This window comes from Ornithorhynchus anatinus, chromosome 1 (genome assembly GCF_004115215.2).
Source record: "Ornithorhynchus anatinus isolate Pmale09 chromosome 1, mOrnAna1.pri.v4, whole genome shotgun sequence".
NCBI classification, from domain to species: Eukaryota; Metazoa; Chordata; class Mammalia; order Monotremata; family Ornithorhynchidae; genus Ornithorhynchus; species Ornithorhynchus anatinus.
In genome coordinates, this window is record NC_041728.1 from 186,008,389 (window position 1) to 186,027,225 (window position 18,837).

Below are 18,837 nucleotides of genomic sequence, written 5' to 3' on the forward strand. Positions count from 1 at the left end.
TCCAAACTTTGTGAACGAGTTGCCTATACCCCCTGCCTTCACTTTCTCTCCTCCAATTCTCTCCTCATCCCCCTCCAATCTGGCCTCTGCCCCCTTCACTCCACAGAAACTACCGTACTGAAGGCCACAAATGACCTTGCCAAATTCAAAGGCCTCTACTCCATCCTAGTTCTCTTCGACCTTTCAGCTATCTCTGACATTTTGGGCCATCCCCTTCTCCTGGAAACACTTCCTATCTTTGGCTTCCCTAACACTGTTCTCTCCTGGTTCTCAGTCTCTTTCACGGGCTTCTTCTCCGACTCCCACTCTCGGAGAGTGGGGTCACTCAAGGCTCTGTTCTGGGTCCCCTTCTAGTCTCCACTTACCTCTACTCCCTTGGAGAACTCATTTGCTCCCACAACTTCAACTATCATCTCAAAGTGGTTGCTTCCCCAATCTCCAGCTCCAGTCACGAACTCTCTCTTTCTCTGCCGTCTCACATTCCTCCTGCTTTCATGACATTTCTACTTGGATATCCTTCCATCACCTCAAACTTAATATGCCCAAAACAGAACTCCTTACCTTTCCACCCAAACCCTGTCTTCCCCCTGAAATTCCCATCACTGTAGACAGCAAATCCATCCTCCCTCACAAACCCTTAACCTTGGCATTATCCTCAATTCATCTCTCTCATTCAACCCACATATTCAGTGTCACCAAATCCTATCACTTCTTTCTTCCCAACATCTCTAGAATTTCGCCCTCTTCTCAGGAAACTACTACCACGCTGATCCAAGCATTTAACCTAACCCACCTGCATTCAATCAGTCTATCATATTTATAGAGTGCTTACTGTGTGCAAGCAGTGCACTAAGCACTTGTATCTGTATAGCAATAAACAGGCACATTCCCTGCCCACAGCCTCCTATCTCTCCACACTCCAGTCCATACATCACTCTGCTGCTTGGATCATTTTTCCAATAAATCCTTCAGTCCACATTTTCCTATGCCTCAAGAAGGCCTAGTAGTAATAATAATAGCATTTATTAAACGCTTACTGTGTGCAGAATACTAAGGCCTGGGAGACAATATGCAGACGGGAATTAAAAATGGTTCCTGTCCCTTCTGGGGCTCACAATCCAAAAACCTATCATCTCCAAGAACCTCCAGTGGTTGCCCATCCATCTCTGCATCAAACAGAAACTCCTCGCCATTGACTTTAAAACACTCAAGCAGCTCACCCCCTCCTCCCTTACATGACTGATTTCCTACTTCAACCCAACCTGCACACTTTGCTCCTCTAATAACCTACTCATTGTACCTCAGTCTCATTTATATCGTTGCTGACTCCTTACCCAAGTCCTGCCTTTGGCCTGGAATTCCCTCCCACTTCATGCCCGACAGGCCACCACTCTCCCCAGCTTCAAAACCCTACTAAAATCACATCTCCTCCAGGAAACCTTTCCTGACTAACCCCTCATCTTCCCACTCTATTCTCCCTTCCTAAGCAGTGTGGCTCAGTGGAAAGAGCACCGGCTTGGGAGTCAGAGGTCATGGGTTCTAATCCAGGTTCTGCCACTTGTCAGTTGTGTGACTTCGGGCAAGTCACTTAACTTCTCTGTGTCTCAGTTACCTCATCTGTAAAATAGAGATTAAGACTGTGAGCCCCCCGTGGGACAACCTGATAACCTTGTATCTATCCCAGCGCTTAGAACAGTGTTTGGCACATAGTAAGCGCTTAACAAATACTATTATTATTATTATATCCACTAGACATTGAAGTCCATTCCTCCCTCCTTTTCTTTCAGGGAAAGGTAAGCTTGCTCACCTACTGCTTGTACCCTCCGACTCCGCAACAAGCGAGGTTTTTTGGGAGGGATTGTTCCAATTAAAATATTTACAACTTGCCACTCCTAGCCCGTCTTATGATGGGTGATCTCCCGGGCAGGCTTTGATTGGTCAGCAAATCGTCTGATGAGTGTTTGCACCCTTAGCACTCAGGACCCACTGCATTGCTGGAGTTTGGGATGGAAGGGAGAGACATATTTTCTTCCTGGAGGAGCACTGATATTATTATTATCATTAATATTAACAATGATGATGGTATTTGCTAAACACTTACTATGTGCCAAGTGCTATATTAAGCACTGTGGTAGATACAAGTTAATCAGGTTTGACACAAGTCTGTCCCACAGGAGGCTTATGGTCTGACTGAGAGAGAGAATGGTATTGCAAATCCATTTTACAGATGAGGAAACTGAGAAGTCTTCCTGCTGTCCCAGGGGGCTTGGAAGAGAATGGGAGGCAGGGTGTGAGTTCTGGCTTCTGGACCTGGGCCATGTTGGGACATGGCTTAGTGGGTAGAGCACAGGCTTCAGAGTCAGAAGGACCAGGGTTCTAAACCTAGCTCCTCCACTTGTCTGCTGCGTGACCCTGGGCAAGTCACTTCACTTCTCAGTGCTTCAGTTCCCTCATGAGGATAAAACGGGAATTAAGACTGTCAGCCCCACATAGGACGGAGACTGTATCCAACCTAAATAGCTTGTACCTACCCCAATGTTTAGTACAGAGAAGCAGCATGGCTCAGTGGAAAGAGCATGGGCTTGGGAGTCAGAGGGCATGGGTTCAAATGCCGGCTCCACCACTTGTCAGCTGTGTAACTTCAAGCAAGTCACTTAACTTCTCTGTGCCTCAGTTACCTCTTCTGTAAAATAGAGATTAAGACTGTGAGCCCCACTTGGGACAACTTGATCACCTTGTATCCCCCCACCCCCAGGGCTTAGAACAGTGCTTGGCACACAGTAAGCCCTTAACAAATACCATCATTATTATTACAGTGCCTGGCACATAGTAAGTGCTTAACAAATACCATAAAAACATAGCTTCCAATAGAGGACCACTCTGTCATCTCCCAATTCCTCTGTTGCCCTAACCCCGCCTTGTGTCCCTATCACTCATTCCCCCGCCTCCCCCTCCCCCCCGTGGCTCAGTCCACCCCATTACTTGGTTCCCCCCCAGTCGCTTGGGTCCCCCGAGTCAAACCTCTCCTGAGAGCCCACTCGGCTGACCTACTTCATTCCACTCCTCCAGAACCAACTCCCTCTGGCCCCATCCCTACGGCCCACCTCCAGGCCAGTGTGGAGGTGGGTGTGGAGAGCAGGGGCCTCGGAGTCGGATGGAGGAGTAGCCACCCACAGGTGGGTGTAGAGAGCAGGGGCCTGGAGGCAAGATGAAGGGGTAACCACCCACAGGTGGATGTGGAGAGCAGGGGCCCGGGAGTCAGACGGAGGGACAACCACCTAAAGGAGGGCACGGAGGGCAGGGGAGAGGGAGTTCAGCCAGAGTAGTCATGTGGCCCAGTGGACGGAAGGCGGGGAAGGTCCCCGGCCTGCTGGGTGACCTTAGGCAAGTCACTGAACCTTTCTGAGCCTGTATGCCCTGAGCACTGATCCCGCACCCTCCGAGTGTCGAGCCCGTGTGTCCTGAGCCTTGGGGAGGATTCAAATTCAAGACCGAGGAATTGGATCCCGTGGTAAGTCCTACACCCGTGCACATGCAGATGGCCTACAGATGCAGTCACACACCCATAGAGGGGTACTTTATTGCGTAGGGCCCGCCTCCCCGCCCCTTTCCACCTCCCCTTTGCCCCAGCTCTCCCTCTGATGAGCTGGACTCTTCCCGTGTCCTTCGAGGGCCTGGGGAGTAGATGCAGGGAGTCGGGGGCAGAGCTGGTTCCTGAGGTCCAGGGTCTCTATCTTCTCCCGCTGGGGCCTCCCGGGGCCTGCGTCCGAGCTGGTGTCTGCAACTGAATGGGGGAGAGCCGGGAGCAGCCCTCACCCCCCCAGACCGAGGCCCTGCTCAGCCCCGCAGGGGATGGAGGGCGGACGGACGGTGAACGGGTAGGGCCGGGGGCCGTCCCGGGGTCCCGCCAGCGTGGGAGGGGGCAGTGGCTGAGGCTTGGGGGATCCAAGGAAGGGGTGCGGGGCATCACTGCTTGTCCAAGTCCAGGTTGCCCCCTTCTCTGTCCTGGGCCGGGGCGGGCTTCTCCCCCTCCCGATCCCCATCTTGCTGCTGCCACTTCTCCCGCTCCAGCTGCTCCTGCTCCCACTGCTTCTGCTGCCGCTGCCACCGCGCTCGCTGCTCCTGCTGCTTCTGCTTCCAGTGCTGCTGCTGCTCCCACCGCCGCTGCTGCTGCTGTTCCCACCACTGCTCCTGCTGCTGCTCCTTCTGCGCCTGCTGCTGCTCCCGCTGCGCCTGCTGCTCCTGCTCCTCCCGGACCATCTGCTGGGCCTTGGCCCAGGGCACGTAGTAGTAGCCCATGATGGAGAACACGATACACACGCCCAGCAGGAGGCAGGCGAACAGGAGGAACTCGGCCCACTGGGGAGAGGGAGAGAGACAGACACGAGGGCCTCAGTTTCCCTCGGGCCAGGCGGGCGGAGGCAGAGGGGAAAGGGGAGGACTGGGTCGGGAGTGGGGAGAGGAGGCTTGGGGACCAGCCCGCCGCTTAGCTAACGGCTCGGATTCTGGCCCGAGGACCCTGGGGCCCTGGCCGAGATAGTCCCTGGGGCCACCCGCGATGGGGTCTCGGGTCGGGGCTCCTTAAGGGCTGGTGGCTGACCTGAGGTGAGAAAAGAAGGAGAGCATGCACCAGAAAGAAGAAACACCAAACCCCGGCTCTCCCATCTCCTCCCCGCTTCACACCCGCCAAACTCCAGCTCCCCCATCTCACCCCTACTTCATACCTGCCAGACTCCAGCTCCCCCACTTCCCTCCCCATCACTCCTGCCAGTCCCAACATCTCCTCCACCCCCTTTTTGAGTTTTTTTGGTAGGGTATTTGTTAAGTGCTTACTATATTTTGAGGACTGTTCGAAGCACTGGGGTAGGTACAAGTTACTCAGGCTGGATAGAGTCTCTGTCCCACTTGGACAGAGTGGGAGGGACAACAGGTGTTGAATCCCCATTTTGAGGAAACAGAAGCACAGTGAAGTTAAGTGACTTGCCCAAGGTCACACATCAGGCAAATGTCAGAGCCAGGATTAGAAACCAGACCCTCTGGCTCCAGGCTTGCTATTAATAACAATAATAATAATGGTATTTGTTAAGCATCGACTATGTGCCAAGCACTGTTCTAAGTGCTGGGGGTGGGGGGAGGATACAAGGTAATCAGGTTGTCCCACGTGGGGCTCACAGTATTAATCCCTATTTTACAGATGAGGGAACTGAGGCAAAGAGAAGTTAAGTGACTTGCCCAAAGTCACACAGTTGACAAGTGGCAGATTCAGGATTAGAACCCATGACCTCTGACTCCCAAGCCTGTGCTCGTTCCACCGAGATCCACTAGGCCACACTGCTTCTTCCCTCGCTTCACTCCCATCAGAGCCCAGCTCTCTAGGTGATTTTGTATCTGTCTCCACTGCTAGATGGTCCTTTCCTAGAAGCAGGGAACTATTTTATTTTCCCTAATGCTCAGTAGAAACTATAAATAATATCAAGTGATTGATTGCAAGTGAAAAGGAAAGTGTAGATGTAGTCTGACCTGAAAGCTGTTGGAAAATATTTTCCCATATATAAGGAAGGAAAAGAAAAGAAATGCTTTTTCCTGTTGACACATTAGCAGGCTATTCTGTGCTTGTCCACCTTGAGGCTGCTAGAGCCAGGGCCAGCAATGGTCTCTGGTGGACAACCTGGCTGGTTAGAGGAGCTCGAGAGCCTGGGGAGTCAAGCACTTAGTGTGCTTGGCATACAGTAAGCGCTCAATGGTTTGGTTTTTTTTTAATGTTATTTTTTAAGCACTTACTATGTGCCAGGCTCAGACACAAGTTAATCAGGTTGGACACATTCTATGTCCCACATGGGGTTCATACTCTTAAAATCCCCATTTTACAGATGAGGGAAGTGAGGCACAGCTACCCCTGTCTGACTTGAAGATAACTTCAAGACTACAGATTTGTAAGACAGGGAGGATGATGGTGCTGCCTACAGTGATGAGAAAGATACATAGAGGAAAGGGTTTAGGTGGCAGTTCTGTTTTGGATATGTAAAGTTTGAATGTCTGTGGGACAACCAAGTGGAGATGTCCTGAAGGCAGGAGGAAGTGTGAAATTGCAGAGAAAGAGAGATGTCAGAGTTGGAGAGATAGATTTAGGAATCAGCCTCTTAGAGATGGTAATTGAAGCTGTGGAGAGGGATTATTTATCCAAGGGAGTGGGTGAAAAAGGAGAATAGAAGGGGGCCCAGAACTTGAGCCTTGAGGGACCCCTAGATTTAGTGGGTGGAAGGCAAAGGAGGAGACTGTGAAAGAGACAGAGAATGAATGTCCAGATAGATAAGAGGAGAATCAGGAACAGACAGTGTCAGTGCAGCCAAGGTTGAATAATGTTTCCTAAAGAAGGGAGTGATCCACCACTTTGAAGGCAGCTGAGTGGTCGTGGAGGATAAAGATGGAGTAGAGGCCACTGGATTTGGCAAGAAAGAGGTCAACATTGACTTTGAGAGGGTGATAACTGGAGGGAGCCATGGGCTCAAGAGTGGGGGTTTTTAGGATAGGGGAGATATGAGGATGTTTGAAAGCAGTGGGGAAGAAACCATTGTAAAGTGAACAGTTGAAGATGGCAGTCAGGGAGGGAAGGAGGGAGGGGGCAAGTGCTTTAACAAGGAATGCAGGCATGGGGTCAGAGGTGCAAGTGGAAGGGGTAGATTTTGAGAGGAAATGGGAGATCACCTCGAGATACTCCTGGAATTACTGGGAGAGTTGAAGAAGGGGCAGGAGAAGGGAGGGACTGGAGAAGAGCAGGGAAGATTTTAGGAAGATCACTCCTGTTGGTTTCAATTTTCTCAGTAAAGTATATGGCAGGTCACTAGGGGCAAGAGGTGAGAGTTGTGGGGGGAACAGGGAGTTCAAGGAGGGAGTTGAACATCTGAAACAACTGGTGAGAGCAACGGGCCTTGGAGTATATAAGGATGGGGAAATAAGTAGCTGGGCAGAGGAGAAGGCAGTGTTAAAACAGGCAAGGATGAGTTTCAGATGACATGGTCAGCCTGATATCTGGATTTCCGCCAGCAGCGTTAGGCAGCTCGTCCATAAGAGCGGAGGAAGTGGATGGTGGAAGTGATCCAGGGCTGTAGGTCAGTGGTGCAAGATCGGTGAATCGACAGGGGAGGGAGTTGAGTTTAGTGGAGAGGGTGGTGTTGAGGGCATTGATTTGTGAGTTAAGAGAAAATTTGGTTATGGAGGCTAAATGGGGCATGATGATTTGAGAAATGCTAGATTGACAGCCCAAGACAGGAATACAGAAGGAGTCCCTTCGCCCCCATCCCAATCAAATTGGGCATGGAGGAGTAGGGAGGGCAGAGGTTGGATAAACTGAGGAATGAAGCTGGAATGGCTTAGGCGCACAGGTGATAAATATCTGTGGCCTCTGACCATCTGTATAGCAGATCGAGACTTGCAGCAGCCAAAACCTGCCAGTCTTACCTTTATAATATCGCCAAGATCCGCCCTTTCCTCTCCACCCAAAGGGCTATTTTACTGTTACAGGCTCTCATGATATCCCGGCTGGATTATTGTGTCAGCCTTCTCTCTGATCTCCCTTCCTCCTGTCTCTCCCTGCTCCAGTCTATTCTTCACTCCGCTGCCCGGCTCATCTTCCTGCAGAAACGCTCTGGGCATGTCACTCCCCTTCTTAAAAACCTCCAGTGGTTGCCTATCAACCTCCACACGCAACAAAAACTTCTCACTCTAGGCTTCAAGGCTCTCCATCACCTTGCCCCCTCCTACCTCTCCTCCCTTCTCTCTTTCTACTGCCCACCCCATAGGCTCCGCTCCTCTACCGCCCACCTCCTCACCGTCCCCGTTCTCGCCCATCCCGCCGTCGACCCCTGGGCCACATCCTCCCACTGTCCTGGAATGCCCTCCCTCCTCACCTCCGCCAAACTAATTCTCTTCCCCTCTTCAAAACCCTACTTAGAGCTCACCTCCTTCAAGAGGCCTTCCCAGACTGAGCGCCCCTTTTTCCCTCTGCTCCCTCTGCTCCCTCTATCCCCCCTTCCCCTCCCTCAGCTAAGCCCTCTTTTCCCCCCTTTCCCTCTGTTCCTCCCCCTCTCCCTTCCCCTCCACACTGTACTCGTCCACTCAACTGTATATATTTTCATTACCCTGTTTATTTTGTTAATGAGATGTACATCACCTTGATTCTATTATTTTGTTAATGAGATGTACATCACCTTGATTCTATTTATTTGCTATTGTTTTAATGAGATGTTCATCCCCTTGATTCTACTTATTGCTATTGCTTTTGTCTGTCTCCCCCGATTAGACTGTAAGCCTGTCATTGGGCAGGGACTGCCTCTATCTGTTGCCCATTTGTACATTCCAAGCACTTAGTATAGTGCTTTGCACATAGTAAGTGCTCAATAAATACTATTGACTGAATTGAATGAAGGTTCACAGAGCACACAGCCACAAAACACAGAGCCACTAACGCCAGTACCACAGACCTACATCAAACATTGGCTTCAAAGCACTCAATCACCTTGTCCTCTCTTACCTCATCTCGTTACTCTTCTTCTACAACCTAGCCCACACACTTCACTCTGCTAATGCTAAACTTCTCACTGTATCTCATTCTATTCTATCTCACCACCAACCCCTTGCCCACATCCTGCCTCTGGCCTGGAATGCTCTCTCTCCTCAAATCTGATTAGACTGTAAGCCCGTCAAAGGGCAGGGACTGTATCTGTTACCGATTTGTACATTCCAAGTGCTTAGTACAGTGCTCTGCACATAGTAAGCGCTCAATAAATACTATTGAATGAATGAATGAATGAATGAATGAGGAGAGGGGAAATATGTCCTGAACATTTTGTAGAAAAATGATGTAGGCAGCAGAGTGAAGTATGGACTGGAGTGGGGAGAGACAGGAGGCAGGGAGTTCAGCAAGGAGACTGATACAGTAATCAAGGTGGGATAGGATAAATGATTGAAATTATATGATAGCAGTTTGGATGGAGAGGAAAGGGCAAATTTTAGCAATATTGTGAAGGTCGAACTGACAGGATTGAATATGTGGGTTGAATGAGAGAGAAGAATCAAGGATAATGCCAAGGTTATGGGCTTGTGAGACAGGAAGGATGTTGGGGCCATCTACAGTGATGGGAAAATCACAGGGAAGACAGGGTTTGAGTGGGAAGATAAGAAATTCTGTTTTAGACATGTTAAATTTGAGGCGATGGCAGGACATTCAAGTAGAGATGTCTTGAAGGCAGGAAGAAGTGCGAGACTGCAGAGAGAGAGAGCGATCAGGGCTGGAGATGTAGATTTGTGACTCATCTTCTTAGAGATGGTAGTTGAAGCTACTGGAGCAAATGAGTTCTCCAATGGAGTGGGTGTAGGTAGAGAATAGAACGGGACTGAGAACTGAACCATGAGGGACCCTCACAATTAGGGGGTGGGAAGCAGAGAAGGAGCCCACGAGAGAGACTGCGAATGAGTGGCCAGAGAGATAGTGTGAGCTATTGCCTGGATGTTATTGGAGAGCCCTAGTCTGAGCTATTGCCTGTACATTATTGGGGAGCACTATTTCAGGCTATTGCCTGGGTGTTTTCAGGGAGCATTAGTCCAAAATATTACTGGAGCATCTTCTGGGCACACTAGTCCTAACTAGTCCAAATAACTGAGCGTTATTGGGAAGCACGAGTCCTAGGTATTATCTGAGTGTAATCAGGGAGTACTAGTCCTAGGTATTAGCTGAGCATCATTGGAGAACACTAGTCCTAGGTATTATCCAAGAAACATCCGGGAGCACTAGTCTGAGATAATAATAAGAATATTTGTTAAGCACATAATATGTGCCAGGCACTGCACTAAGTGCTGGGATGGATACAAGCCAATCATTATGGACACAGTCCCTGTCCCACATAGGGCTCGCAGTCTCGATCCCCATTTTATCAGTGAGGTAACTGAGGCACAGAGAAGTCACACAGCAAATAAGTAGCGGAGCTGGGATTAGAACCCCATGACCTTCTGACTCCCAGGCCTGTGCTCTATCCATTACTAGAGAAGCAGCGTGGCTTAGTGGAAAGAACCTGGGCTTGGTAGTCAGAGGTTGTGGGTTCTAATCCTAGCTCCGCCACTTGTCTGCTGTGTAGCCTTGGATAAGTGACGTCCTCAGTTAACTCATATGTTACTTCTCTGTGCCTCAGTTACCTCATCTGTAAAATGGTGATTAAGACTGTGAACCCCACATAGGACAACCTGATTACCTTGCGTCTACCCCAGAGCTTAGAATAGTGCTTGGCACATAGTAAGCGCTTAACAAATGCCACCATCATCACTACACCTCTCTGCTTCTCTGAGCATTATCAGGGAGCACTGGCCCGAGCCATTGGGGGTGGGGACACAAAGTAGAGCAGATCGAGTGCCCTCCTGTTCCCTGGGGTGGGGCTGATTGAGAGGTGGCCTTGCCCACAGTCCCAGTCTAGCTCCAGCCCAGGGCTGGTATCCCGGTCCTCGGGATCCTGGTGGAAGCTCCCTCGTCTCCCCACCTATGGGGCCCATGGATCCCATGGATGAGGTCCCTCCCCTTTCCCTCCCCGGGGCCGGAGTGTAGCCTGGGTTCTGACCTGCACCAAGAGTCCCGCTTCAGCAATTATTAGTACGATGACATTCCCCATCGCCACCGTCATCATGGCGATCGACTGCAGCACCGACTTCATGCTGGCAGGTGCCTGCAAGGGAAATGGGGGCAACTGTCACATGTGCAAGTTTTCTCCTGCATGAGCCAGACAAGGCTGGCCCTCACCAGAGGGCCCAGGCCAGGGTTCCCCAGGCCCATGAAGTCTTGCTCAGTCAGACCGGCCTGTGTTACCCCTGACCAGACTCCCCCAGCCCCAGGCCTGTGCAGCCTCACACAGGCCCAGGCCCACAACTGCTGGGAGGAGAGTCAGTGTTACTCATTCATTCATTCATTCAATATTTATTGAGCGCTTACTCTGTGCAGAGCATGTTCTAAGCCCTTGGAAAGTACAATTCAGCAACGGATAGAGACAATCCCTTCCCAGCAATGGCATGATTTAGGAGACGGGTCCCCCTCAATCAATCAATCAATCAATCAATCAATCATATTTACTGAGTGCTTACTGTGTGCAGAGAGTGGTGTATTAAAGTGTTTGGGAGAGCACAGTATAAACAGAATTGGCAGACCCATTCCCTGTCTACAACAAGCTTACAGTCCAGAGGGGGAGACAGGCATTACTATAAATATATGAATTAAATTACGGATAGGGACTTAAACGCTGTGGGAACTGTCCATCCTGTCCTCCTGTCCATCCCTCCCTACAGGGAACCTGCCCTCTGCCCCCATCCTCTGCCCTGAGCCCTCTCGTCGAGGTCTGGCCAAAGTCACCAATGACCTCCCTCTCATCAGTCAGACAGTCTCAACTCCATTCTGATCCTTCTCACCCTTTCAGCCCCTTCGACACTGTGGACCAGCCCCTTCTCCTGGAATCATTATCTGATATTGGTTTCACTGACACCGTTTTCTCCTGGTTCTTCTCCTATCTCTCTAGCTGCTCCTTCTCAGTCACTTTCTTGGGCTCCTCCTCTGCCCCCCCCCAACTGTGAGGGTCCCTCAAGGCTCAGTTCTGGGTCCCCTTCTATTCTCCATCTACTTCCACTCCCTTGGAGAACTCATTTGCTCCCACTGCTTCAACACTTCTCTATCACCGTGGATGGCACGACCATCCTTCCCGTCTCTCAGGCCCGCAATCTCGGTGTCATCCTTGACTCGTCTCTCTCGTTCACCCCACACGTCCTATCCGTTACCAAGACCTGCCGGTTTCACCTCTTCAATATCACCAAAATCCGCCCTTTCCTCTCCACCCAAACGGCTACCTTACTGTTACGGGCTCTCGTTATATCCTGGCTAGACTACCGTGTCAGCCTTCTCTCTGACCTCCCTTCCTCCTCTCTCACCCCACTCCAGTCTATTCTTCACTCCGCTGCCCGGTTCATCTTCCTGCAGAAACGATCTGGGCATGTCACTCCCCTTCTTAAACAACTCCAGTGGTTGCCTATCGACCTCCGCTCCAAACAAAAACTCCTCACTCTAGGCTTCAAGGCTCTCCATCACCTTGCCCCTTCCTACCTCTCCTCCCTTCTCTCTTTCTACCACCCACCCCGCACGCTCCGCTCCTCTGCCGCCCACCTCCTCACCGTCCCTCGGTCTCGCCTATCCCGCCGTTGACCCCTGGGTCACGTCCTCCCGCGGTCCTGGAACGCCCTCCCTCCTCACCTCCGCCAAACTGATTCTCTTTCCCTCTTCAAAACCCTACTTAAAACTCACCTCCTCCGAGAGGCCTTCCCAGACTGAGCTCCTCTTCTCCCTCTACTCCCTCTACCACCCCCCCTTCACCTCTCCGCAGCTAAACCCTCATTTTCCCCTTTTCCCTCTGCTCTTCCACCTCTCCCTTCCCATCCCCACAGCACTGTACTCGTCCGCTCAACTGTATATATTTTCGTTACCCTATTTATTTTGTTAATGAATTGTACATCGCCTTGATTCTATTTAGTTGCCATTGTTTTTACGAGATGTTCTTCCCCTTGACTCTATTTATTGCCATTGTTCTTGTCTGTCCATCTCCCCCGATTAAACTGTAAGCCCGTCAAACGGCAGGGACTCTATCTGTTGCCGACTTGTTCATCCCAAGCGCTTAGTACAGTGCTCTGCACATAGTAAGCGCTCAATAAATACTATTGAATGAATGAGTGAATGAACTCCCATCTCTATGAGGATGATACCTCACTCTCTAGCCCCGACCTCATTCAAAACTGAATTCCTCATCTTCCCTCCCAAATCATCTCTCCTCCACCTGACTTTCTCACCACTGTCCTCCCCACCTCATGCAGGGAACTTGTCTACCAACTCTTATGGATTTACTTTCCCTAATGCTTAGTACAGTGCATTAACATTACAATCTTGGCATTATCCTGGGCTCATCGCTGTCATTAGACCCACATATTCAGTATGTCAACAAATCCTGTCAGTTCAACTTTTACAATAACTCCAGAATCTGCCCCTTCCTCTCCACTGAAACTGCCACCTTGCTGATAATAATAATAATAATAATAATAATAATGTTGGTATTTGTTAAGCGCTTACTATGTGCCGAGCACTGCTCTAAGCGCTGGGGTAGACATAGGGGAATCAGGTTGTCCCACATGGGGCTCACAGTCTTAATCCCCATTTTACAGATGAGGGAACTGAGGCACAGAGAAGTTAAGTGACTTGCCCACAGTCACACAGCCGACAAGTGGCAGATCTGGGATTCAAACTCATGAGCCCTGACTCCAAAGCCCATGCTCTTTCCACTGAGCCATGCTGCTGGCACTTGTCATAGCTTGCTTCCAACTACTAAATTAACCTCCTCGCTGACCTCCCTGCCTCCAGCCGCTCCCCTCTCCAGTTCATACTTCACTCGACTGCCTGGATCATTTTTTAAAAAACATTTATAATAACAAGACTCATAATGGTAATAATAGTAATGGTGGTATTTGTTACACACTAAGTGCCAAGTACTTAATAAATGCTGGGGTAAATACATGATATTCAGGTTGGATGCAGTCCCTGTTCCACATGGGGCTCACAATCTAAGTGTGTGGAGATCCTCAATTTACTGATGAGTAAACTGAGGCACCAAGGAAGTAAAGTGACTTACTCAAGTTCACGCAGCAGGCAAGTGGCTGAGCTGGGATTAGAACTCAGGTCCCCTGACTCTCAGGTCCTAGCCACTTCCCACTCCCTCCTCCACAGCACTTGTGTACTTACTCTTCTTCTCTGTTGCTTTCACCTGCCTGTAATTTATTTCAGTGTCTTTCTCCCTTGCTAGATTGTAAAATTATTGAAGGCAGGGATCATGTCTACCAACTCTACTGCATTGTCCTCTCACAAGCTCTCGGTACAGTGCCCTATGCACAGAAGACTAAGTTCCTTGAGGGCAGGGATCATGTCTGAAGAAGACATGAGAAGCAGCGTGGCTCAGTGGAAAGAGCACGGGCTTTGGAGTCACAGGTCATGAGTTTGAATCCTGGCTCTGCCACTTGTCAGCTGTGTGACTGTGGGCAAGTCACTTCACTTCTCTGGGCTTCAGTTACCTCATCTGTAAAATGGGGATTAAGACTGTGAGCCCCACGTGGGACAACCTGATTCCCCTGTGTCTACCCCAGCGCTTAGAACAGTGCTCTGCATATAGTAAGCACTTAACAAATACCAACATTATTATGACTAACACCTTTTTAAATGTTATTTGTTAAGCACTTACTAGAATCCAGGCACCATACTAAATGCTGGGGTAAATACCAGTTAATCAGGACTGACACAGTCCATGGTCCAATCCCCATTTAACAGATGAAGTAACTGAGGCACAGAGAAGTTCAAGACTTGCCCGAGGTCACACAGTAGACAGGTGGTAGAACCCGGATCAGAACCCAGATCCTCTGACTCCCAGGCCCAGACTTTTTCCATTAGGCTCTGTTGCTTCTCTATTGTCCTCTCCCAAGTGCTCAGTACAGTGCTCTGCACACAATAGACTGTAAGCTCCTTGTGGACAGGGATCATGTCTTACAACTCTATAATTTACTGCAGGAGGGGACACACAAGGCCTGATCCTGTGGATTCAGGAAGCAGAATTCAACTATATTTTAGGGAATGGGGAACTCCACACTAAATCAAGGACAAGTGTTAGATGGAGGTCAGCCTGCTGTTTGAATACAGGATTTAGATCCTGTTGGCCCAATTACTGATTGTATTGGTAACGTCTGCACTTAATAATATCTGTAGTCTTTGGTAAGTGCTAACTCTGTGCCAAGCACTTTACCCAGCTGAGGGGTAGATATAAGTTAAGCAGGTCAGACACAGTTCCCATCCCACATGGGGCTCACATTCTAAGGGAAAAGAAAAGCAGGTATTGAATCCCCATTTTAAAAGTGGGGAAATTGAGGCACAGAGAAGTGCCTCCCCCAAAGCCTTATTGAAGGCACATCTTCTCCAAGAGGCCTTCCCTAAGTCCTCCTTTCTTCTCTCACTCCCTTCTGCATCACCCTGTCTTGCTTCCTTTATTAATTCCCCCTCCCAGCTCCACAGCACTTATGTACATATCTGTCTTTTTTTTTTCTACTAATGTCTTTCTCTCTCTCTAGACCATAAGCTCGCTGTGAGCAAGGAATGTGTCTGCTTATTGTTATACTGTACTCTCCCAAACGCTCAGTGGAATGCTCTGCATACAGTAAGCACTCAATAAATATGATTGAATGAAGTGACTTGCCTCAGGTCATCCCCCAAGCAAGTGGCAGAGAAGGGATTAGAACTTGGGTCCTTTGATTCCCGTCTGGGCTCTTTCCACTAGGCAGCACTGCTTTCCATTTGCTGTACTGGATGCAGATGAAGACCTGACAGTTTCGGCTTGAGACAAACATGACCTGGCTTAGGGAGGCAGGTAGAAAGAGCTGGGGAATCCCCTGAGAGACAGCTCTGACCGCCAGGGGTTTACAGACTAGTTGGGGAGGGAGACCGACACAAACCAAGTCAACTACAGACATGAGGAAAGGTGAGGAAAGGGGGTATTTGTGCCCGTGCGTCAGTGCTTGTGGAACAGGGTGTGGATGGAAATTGTAGAAAGCTTCCTGGAGGCGATGGGATTTCAGGAGGACTGTGAAGATGGGGAGAGTGGAGGTCTCAGATTGGGGGTTGGGGAGGTGAGCTCCAGGCAGGAGGGAGGACAGAGAAGCAGCATGGCCTAGTGGAAAGTGCATGGGCCTGGGAGTCAAAGACCTGGGTTCTAATCCTGGCTTTACCATTTATGTACTGTGTGACCTTGGGCAAGTCGCTTCACTTCTCTGGGCCTGTTACCTCATCTGCAGTGTGGCTCAGTGAAAAGAGCCCGGGCTTGGGAGTCAGAGGTCATGGGTTCGAATCCCGACCACCACTTGTCAGCTGTGTGACTGTGGGAAAGCCACTTAACTTCTCTGGGCCTCAGTTACCTCATCTGTAAAATGGGGATGAAGACTGTGAGCCTCACGTGGGACACCTTGATTACCCTGTATCTATCCCAGTGCTTAGAACAGTGCTCTGCACATAGTAAGTGCTTAACAAATTATGATTATTATTAAATGGGTATTAAGTCTGTGAGCCCTGTGTGGGACACGGACTGGACTGTGTCCAAATCGATTACCCTGTACCCACCCCAGAGCTTAGTACAGTGTCATCCTTGACTCGTCTCTCTCGTTCACCCCACACATCCTATCCGTTACCAAGACCTGCCGGTTTCACCTTTACAATATCGCCAAGATCCGCCCTTTCCTCTCCACCCAAATGGCTACCTTACTACTACGGGCTCTCGTTATTTCCCGGCTAGACTACTGTGTCAGCCTTCTCTCTGACCTCCCTTCCTCCTCTCTCGCCCCGCTCCGGTCTATTCTTCATTCCGCTGCCCGGCTCATCTTCCCGCAGAAACGATCTGGGCCCGTCACTCCCCTTCTTAAACAACTCCAGTGGTTGCCTATAAACCTCTGCTCCAAACAAAAACTCCTCACTCTAGGCTTCGAGGCTCTCCATCACCTTGCCCCTTCCTACCTCTCCTCCCTTCTCTCTACCGCCCACCCCGCACGCTCCGCTCCTCCGCCGCCCACCTCCTCACCATCCCTTGGTCTCGCCTATCCCGCCATTGACCCCGGGCCACGTCCTCCCGCGGTCTTGGAACGCCCTCCCTCCTCACCTCTGCCAAACTGATTCTCTTCCCCTCTTCAAAACCCTACTTAAAACTCACCTCCTCCGAGAGGCCTTCCCAGACTGAGCTCCTCTTCTCCCTCTACTCCCTCTACCACCCCCCTTCACCTCTCCGCAGCTTAACCCTCTTTTCCCCCATTTCCCTCTGCTCCTCCCCCTCTCCCTTCCCATCCCCACAGCACTGTACTCGTCCGCTCAACTGTATATATTTCCATTACCCTATTTATTTTGTTAATGAATTGTACATTGCCTTGATTCTATTTAGTGCCATTGTTTTTACGAGATGTTCTTCCCCTTGACTCTATTTATTGCCATTGTTCTTGTCTGTCCGTCTCCCCCGATTAGACCGTAAGCCCGTCAAACGGCAGGGACTCTCTCTATCTGTTGCCCACTTGTTCATTCCAAGCGCTTAGTACAGTGCTCTGCACATAGTAAGCGCTCAATAAATACTATTGAATGAATGAATACAGTGCTTTGGACACAGTAAATACTTAACAAATACACTTTTTTTGTTTTAAATGAGCAAGGGGTCAAAGGCAAAGAGAGAAGAGCGAGGCACTGTGTGCCGGTTGATTGGAGGGGAAGGAAGAGGATGGTGAGGAGGGTGGGAATCATGGAGAGGCCGAGATACCCAGTCCACGCAGCTATGCAGATGGTGGCCACAGGTGACAAGTCCCTTCAGACAGATGGTAAGCCCCCTCCACATTTTCTCTTCCTCACAGTTACCTGTACTCTTCCTTCCTATTTCTTTTGTTAATGAGGTGTATATCTCCTTGATTCTATTTATCTTGATGTTGTCTTGTTTTGTTTTTTTCTGTTTTGCTTTGCTGTCTGTCTTCCCTGTTTAGACTGTGAGCCTGTCATTGGGCAGAGATTGTCTCTGTTGCCGAATTGTACATTCCAAGCGCTTAGTACCGTGCTCTGCACATAGTATGCGCTCAATAAATACTGTTGAATGAATGAATGAAGCACTCATTCATGTCCAAATCCACATTTCCTGCTTCTTCTGGTCTCTAACTTGTTTTTAGTGCCTTCCCTCCCCACTGCCCTAGGCCGTCAGCTCCCGGAGGCCAGGGATCCTGCCTGCTTACCCTATAGTGCTTCCCCAAGTGCTCAGTGCAGTGCTCTGCACACAGCAGGCGCTCAGTTAATGCTCCCGATTGGTGGCCAGTTACTGTTTGGAGGCAGGGTACCCTTACAGGGGTCCTGTGACTGGATCGGCTAGCTAAGCCCCACTTTTGTCAGAAGGGGCAGCATATGGGTCAGGACCCAGGATGAGGGCAGGGCGTCACCTGGGCAGTGTCTGGGTAGCCTGGCTGTGGCCACTGACAAGGTAGTCAGGGGGAGGCAGTCAATCATATTTATTGAGTGCTTACTGTGTGCAGAGCACTGTACTAAGCACTTGGGAGAGTACAATGTAACAATAAACAGACACGTTCTCTGCCCAAAACAAGCTAACAGTCTAGAGGGAGAGACAGACATTAATATAATATAATAAGATCTATACATAAATGCTGTGCAGCTGGGAGGGGGGTGATGAAGAGAGGAAGCAATACAATCCAGAAATAGAAAAATTTCAGAAAAGCAGCCTAGCTTAGCAGATAGAACACAGGCCTGGAATCAGGCCGTGTATTTTGGTTGGTTGCGTGACCTTGGGCAAGTCCTTTCACTTCTCTGGGCCTCAGTTCCCTCATCTGTGAAATGGGGATTAAGACTGAGCACCACGTGAGAAATGGACTTTGTGCAACTTTTTTAGCTTGGGTCTATCCCAGCGCTTGGCACACAGTAAATGCTTAACAAATATAATTTAAAAACAAAATAAGAACAATATTTATTGAGAGCTTACTGAGCGATCCCTGCCCTCAAAGAGCATACAGTCTACTCTGTGCCTAGCACAGTTCTGAGCACTTGGGAGAGGACAATAGAGTTAGTAGACACAATTCATTCAATTCATTCAATCACATTTATTGAGCGCTTACTGTCTGCAGAATCCTGAGCTAAGAGCTTGGGAGAGTACAACATAACAATAAACAGATCTACATCTTGTTTTGGGCAGATCTACATCTCCGCCCCTG

At 49.7% G+C, this 18,837-nt stretch overlaps 1 protein-coding gene across 1 annotated transcript in view; it reads right to left on the reverse strand.

Annotated features, from left to right (window-relative positions):
- Positions 1-4,188: 4,188 nt before the first annotated feature.
- Positions 4,189-18,837, reverse strand: part of LOC100091642 (solute carrier family 15 member 2-like) — a gene marked incomplete at its 3' end in the record, with an annotated part of 74,293 nt that continues 59,644 nt past the window's right edge. The window contains exons 21-22 of the mRNA XM_029072049.1: positions 10,605-10,709; positions 4,189-4,359 (exon numbers count right to left, since the gene is read on the reverse strand). Coding sequence (XP_028927882.1) covers positions 4,189-4,359; positions 10,605-10,709 — 276 coding nt within the window. The remainder of the gene's footprint in view (positions 4,360-10,604; positions 10,710-18,837) is intronic.